This window comes from Kogia breviceps, chromosome 2, assembly GCF_026419965.1.
Source record: "Kogia breviceps isolate mKogBre1 chromosome 2, mKogBre1 haplotype 1, whole genome shotgun sequence".
Lineage (NCBI taxonomy): Eukaryota > Metazoa > Chordata > Mammalia > Artiodactyla > Physeteridae > Kogia > Kogia breviceps.
The window spans coordinates 185,632,964-185,638,963 of NC_081311.1; the positions used below are offsets into that span (position 1 = coordinate 185,632,964).

The 6,000-nt window shown below is 54.2% G+C and overlaps 1 protein-coding gene across 2 annotated transcripts in view; it reads right to left on the reverse strand.

The window, feature by feature from the left end:
- The window catches only part of EPHA4 (EPH receptor A4), a 142,440-nt gene extending 138,770 nt beyond the window's left edge, over positions 1-3,670 (reverse strand). For both annotated transcript variants that reach the window (XM_067026977.1, XM_067026978.1), the window contains exons 1-2: positions 3,514-3,670; positions 390-457 (exon numbers count right to left, since the gene is read on the reverse strand). In XM_067026977.1, coding sequence (XP_066883078.1) covers positions 390-457; positions 3,514-3,604 — 159 coding nt within the window. In that variant the 5' untranslated portion in view covers positions 3,605-3,670. The remainder of the gene's footprint in view (positions 1-389; positions 458-3,513) is intronic.
- Positions 3,671-6,000: the final 2,330 nt, after the last annotated feature.

Sequence of the window (6,000 nt, forward strand, 5' to 3'; positions counted from 1 at the left end):
CATTTTCCTCCTCTGGAAATAGAACAATTGCTCTAAAATTAACCCTGTCAGGACTTCATGGCTATCACAGCAATAGGCATAAATACTAATTTGGTCCCCAGATCATATTTCTTGTTGGTGTTTTAGTCTTAAATAGGCATCTAAGGCAATGCCTCCACCAACCTCCTAGTTTTGAAACCCCTTTTTGCCCTTTTGGATACCAGGTCTTCCATGACAGAGCTATCCAAAGGGAGTATAGGATTTCTCCAACAAAGCGTAATTCACTTCACAGGCCATGGCGGAAATCTGACCCCCGGCCACAATCAACAAGAATCACGCCATTAGGACTCTCAGAAAGTTGCTAATCACTCCTTTTCACCCTGTGGATCAGAGAGCAATTCGGAACTTACCCCTCCTTCCAGAGGGCTTGCTATCCACCCAAGTTCTCCCTGAACAGATCTGGAATCCAGTAAAGTAACTGCAAAAAACCAAAGAAAAATAGATTAATTTCCAATTGCAAAAAGCCAATACTACAAAAAACCATTTGCCTGAGCGTTTCCATATGTGCCAAGGGTGTGCATATCCAACTCTGATCAAAACCTAAACCCCGTCTCACTTATGTAAATAATCATTACTCACTCGATCTTCTCCCCCTCTTTAAATCTGCAGGTTCTTATTTATTTAACTTGCTTAGCATTTAAAATTCCATCCCAGGACTCAGTTGATTCTTTTTCTAAAAAGGATGAATTGAGAATCTCAAGTACAATTCAAAAAATAAATATATCTATGTAGGGCAGTTACACTCCGAAGCAAAACCTGCATTCATCTCTGTCTGGTATCTACTAGAGTTATTTGTTTTTGCAAGTTTCAGATGACCGCATAACTCATCATCATGGTGACAGAGCCACAAGTGAATTCTATCAGAGAGTACTCAAAAGGGTCATGAAAAGGCTCTCTCCCCTACCATCTTTTTTTTTTTTTTTTCCCTCCACCACCAAATAAATAGGCCCTGGATGTGGTATCCGCTGCTTTTTTAAATATCAAAGTTTCAGGAGGGGGAAATGGCAGACGTGTGGAATTAGAATGCAAATACACTTAAGTATTCTCTTTGGCCTTTTTGAAGACCATCGGAGACTCCTTCCCCCAAGAGGAAATCACTGGTTTAAATTTTAGTTATGGAGGACTGCCTAATAGATTTAGTATGCTTGTGCTACACCTAAAAGAGTATGCATCCAAGCTTGGGGGGACCGGGAGGGCGGCTATACAGCGGTCGCACCCCGCCCACGCTGGAACAGTTCTAGGCACCGAGAACATTGAAAACGACGCAACGAATTCCTAAACTCTCCACATTGTCTTTCCCACCGAGATCTGCAGGCCTGGGGGTCGAAAGGCCCATCTCAAAGGAACCACTGGGTTATTAATTTGATCAGGGAGGCTGGCTCTTCAGGCTGGGGGAGGGGAGGGAAATGGGAAACCTTCATCCTTGCTCGTGCGCACCCCAACTCTCAGTCTCGCCCCCCGGCCCCTGAATTCTGCCCACCTCTCCTGTCATTTCACCCCGACGTCAAAGTAGTTAAAAATGAGCCTCTTTCTCCTGATTATCCCGAGAAACCTTAATTCCTAGGGTCTGTTAATTATTTTAAAATGTAGAGCTTTCCCTGGGTCGCTCCCGCCCGGAGTTGCACCCCCGCCTCCTTCTCTCCTCTCGGTCCCTAGAGAAAAGCCCGCTACATCCATTTGGATTTATGTAAGGTGGATTAGGGACACAAAGGGAACAATAAGACCCAATTTACAAAAAAAGGAAGGGAGTGGAAAGGGAGGGTAAAAGGGAGAAAAGAAAACGTGATGGGAATAAAAAGCAACAAAATGAATTAATTTTTAGGGGGAGGAGGGGTCGGAGAGGGGGTGACCCCCCTCCTTTCTACATCAGCCTACAGCTCCATCACCGCCTTTTTTTGTCTAGGGCTCCCAAGTTTTGCTCCCAAAAGAAAAAACAAGGGGAAAAAAGGAAAAAAATCTCTGCGCTTGGTGCAGAGAGGTCTTGGGGGACGTCCTGACAAGAGTGCAAAGTAGTCAGGAGAACGCGGGATCCACGATCCCGCTCAGAGGAACGACCCCGGGGACCGAGGGGCAGCAGGGACCGAGATGGCCCACGTCGGTAGCAGAGAGGAGATCGAAAGGGTGACAGAGCGCCTCTTTCCTCCCAAGCCTTGTCTGCCGGCAGGTGTGTGAATCTCTGGGAGGTTGCGTCTGGCGAGCTCTTGGTACCGCCTGCCCAGCCAAGGCTAAGTTGGTTTTTGGCTCCCTCCTTCGGAACAGGGAAAATGATAGATTGTACGGGGATGGATGCACGGATCCTGGAGGGATGGACAGACGGATGGATGGATGGATGGATGGATGGATGGGGGAGGGTGAGGAGGTGAAGGAGTCGGCGAGCCAGTTGCGCGCAAGCTCGAGCGCGAGCATCGCCGGAACATAAGCGCACACAATCGGGGCACTCGAGCACAGGCACACAATTGTCCGCGTCGACGCGGGTACCCGCGCACCCACAGACACCCATATGCGCGCGCGCGCGCGCATACACACACGCACACGCAACTCGCCTTTCTCTGAGATCATCAGAAACTAAACGATCAACCCCCACCTCCCCGACACAGACACAGACACACACACACACACACACACACACACACACACACACACACACACACACAGCCCTCCAGCACGTCCAAACAGACGCACATAAAATTGAGCACCCACTGATCCAGTTGGTCCGGCACTTTCCCTTCAAACTAACCCGGTGTACAGTTGTAGGGGCAAAACGCTAACACTCGAGTACGTTCAGCTTGCCGACGGGTTCCCAAGGTCTGCGGGGTGACATGAGGAGCTTGGTGTACCCGAGGCCAGCAATCGCACCCCGACGGCGCGGGGGCCCGGTCGGTAGAAAGGTGTCTGACGCCGGGTGCTAGCAATCAGGCCACCAGCGACCGGCGAGCGGCGCCACGACCGCTGCGCGGCGGAGGCCCGGCAGCCAGGTCCCGGGAAGCGCAGGGCTCGGGAAACTTTGCAGAAACCAGAGCTCGCAAGGCTTTCGCAAGAACCCGAGAGCACCACCATACCCTCAAGGAGCTCCAGGCCTCCGTTTCCCCTCGACCTGGGCTGAGTGGGTAAGTGGTGGTAGGAGTAGGTCCACAACATTTATTTATTTATTTGTTTTCTTGGCGTTGTCTCTCGTGCATCCCCTCGGGGCACCTCGGGCTGCCCTCGCCGGTGGATGCCGATAAACTTTGTCATTTCGCTACAAACTTGGGCAACCTCGCCACGCGCACGGGTCACCGCCCCGAGGCAGGCTGCCCGGCCGCTCCCCGCCTTCCCTTCGCGGTTCCCCTCGCTCCTGCCCCCTTTCTCCGGAGTCAAGGCGACCGCTCGCGCCGGGATCCCCCTGCACCCTCCGGCCTCGCGCTCCCGGGGACCATTCACCCGCCGATCTTCGCCTCTCTGTCCCAGACCGCAAAAAGGCCGCCCCGTTCTTACCTTCATTCGCGGGATACACCCTGGAACCGGTGACAGCGTCGCAAATCCCAAACAGAAACGAAAAGAGGAGGAAATAAAAAATCCCAGCCATGGTTCGCCGGTGCTAACGCTGCTCCTGCCGCTTCTATCCCAGTGGAATAAATGCTTAAGTTAGGAGTGCAGCAGGCTGAAGACATTGCCAAGGGGGTGGGCCCGGCCCGTGACGCGAACCCGCCAGTCCGGGGCCCGCAGCCAATAGTAGCGCAGAAGGGGTTGCCTTGCCCCGCCCCCGATGAGCAGAGCCCGCCCCGATGCCCCGCCCCCTCTGGGCTCGGCTGGGAGCTTGGTCTCCCCGGGATTAAGGGGGCGAGTTCTGCCGCGTCCCTCCCCTGCCGGAGTGAGGCAGCGGGTCACCTGGTCGCATCTCAGCGGTCCAGCCCCTGGACGGCGGAAGGAGCTTCGAAAGACTCTGAATTGGTTGGGCGAAGTCCGAGGAAAGGTTGGGAACCCCCTCTTACGCCTCGGGCGGTTTGAGATGGAGAAAAATGCTCTTTTACTGCAATAAAAATAGTATCAAGTTGACCTGCCTCTTTGCTGTTGCTCTGTTCTGAGGGTCCAAGTGTTCGCCTCCCGCGCGCTCCGACTCAGGCTGCACGTTCACTCCTGCGCGCGGCCGCAGCCACCCTCTGCTACCTGGGCCCTGGCCCTGTTTTGTGTCTTTGTGGTGCATCTCCATATGAAATGCTCTTTGGGGAGAGTTTTGTGGCTTGATTACTGCTTTTTTCCCAGGCTCCCAGCTGCCTGGAGAGCGGTACCTAATCAGTCCCCGACGTCGAGTGCAGCTCTCGGCCCGTCTCCAGAGACTGAACGAAAGACTTTCTAGCAACGGAGAAGCCCCCTCAGGCCCCTATCTCCGCGCTCAGCCGTGATGGGAAAGGCGCTTCCACCTCCCCGGCCCCGGGACAGGACTCCCTACCTCGGCAAGGCGCCCCGAGATGGCCTTGGCTGCCGGGGACCAACTGTGTGTTCCCCGTGGGGAGTCCCTGGAACCGGGCCTACCAAGTTCGGGGCCCAGGGGGTAGAAGCGAAGAGCTGAAGTGGAAGTGCGGGGACCTGCCGCAAACCCGAGCTCGGGGGCTGCCCGGAGCGGTTGCCGCCGCCCTGCGCTCCCGTCGCTCCCCTGCGCTGGTCCGGACCGAGACCACAACGCAGCAGGCGGCCCGGGGCCCGGCCCCCGACGTGACTCGGTGAATTTCTCCGGACGTTTGAAGACGCCCTGATTCCTGACGAGGCCTCCCTCCTTCCCTCCTCCTCCCAAACCGCCCCTCTTCTGGCTCCCCACGGGGTAGGGCCGGGTTTTCCTCCCGGGCCTTGGTCCTAGCGGGAAGGCGGCCGCGGGGAGATGGAAGCGCCTTTCCCTCTCCGGCGGCAGCTCATCGTGAACCAACCGCGCCACCTGCCGGCCAGAAAAGGGAGTGCGAGGCCCGCGCGGAAGGGCGAGTGGGCCAAGACCGCACCACGCCGTCTGCAGAGAGTAGGTGTGTCCGTGGGGTATCTTTTCATCCACCCGCCCCTCTCCGGAGCACCCGGGCCACCCCTGCGGAGTGGTGGCGGCTGGCCGTAGAGAGGACCCAGGAGTCCTGTCGCACTTCTCGCCAGCTGGATTGCAGAAGACGAAATCAGAAAGCGTTTCAAGGAGAAACTCTTAGTATCCCTGGGGTTGCCCGAGTAGCTGCCATCCCTGAAATAGAAATCCTAGAGAAAGAACGAGGGGTGTAGGGCGGTGTGGAGGAGAGAGCAGATCGCGGCCACGGTTTCAGGTCATTGGCCTCCGTAGTACATCGTGTCCACTTGTGCAAATTCAGACACGGGCTAACTAGATGGGCAACTTTCACTTGAGCGCGCTTGACGAGGCGCTGGGCAGTAGCTGTGTGAGTCGGTGGCCTAGAGGGTCAGCTTGTGCGGCTCCAGACTTTCTGACTTCTCCGTGAAAGACCTGCTGAAATGTCACAGTCTGAGGAAGTGGATTTCAGTTATTGTAGCTACTGATTTTATACAAGTAAAAAGGGGGAAAGAAATGCACGCGGGGGATATATATGTACGTGTGCGTATAAATTATTTTAAATAACTGCACGAAGTCCTTCTAAGGAATGCATTTCTAGGTTCTTTCATGTGTCTGCCTGAGGTTTATTGAAAAAGGAGATGAATATTTGTCCCTGTCATTCTGTATACAGACTCAGCGGAGAAAAAGAGCAATCCGAATTATTTTTAAAACGTTTTTAAACAATAGTTGCTGGTTGCCTCTCTGTAAGATTTGAGTGCTGTATGTATGGGTGGTTGAAATGGGAAATCGACTGCCTGCCTCCTTAGAAACAGTAAAATTTCTAAAACATGAACCATTCCCCCACCCCCACCCCCACCCCCGGTATATGCACACTGATTATTAAAGTCTTTCTAGCCACAGCTGCCTGAAAGCAAGGCTTCACTTGCTAGGGGACATTCAGTGAT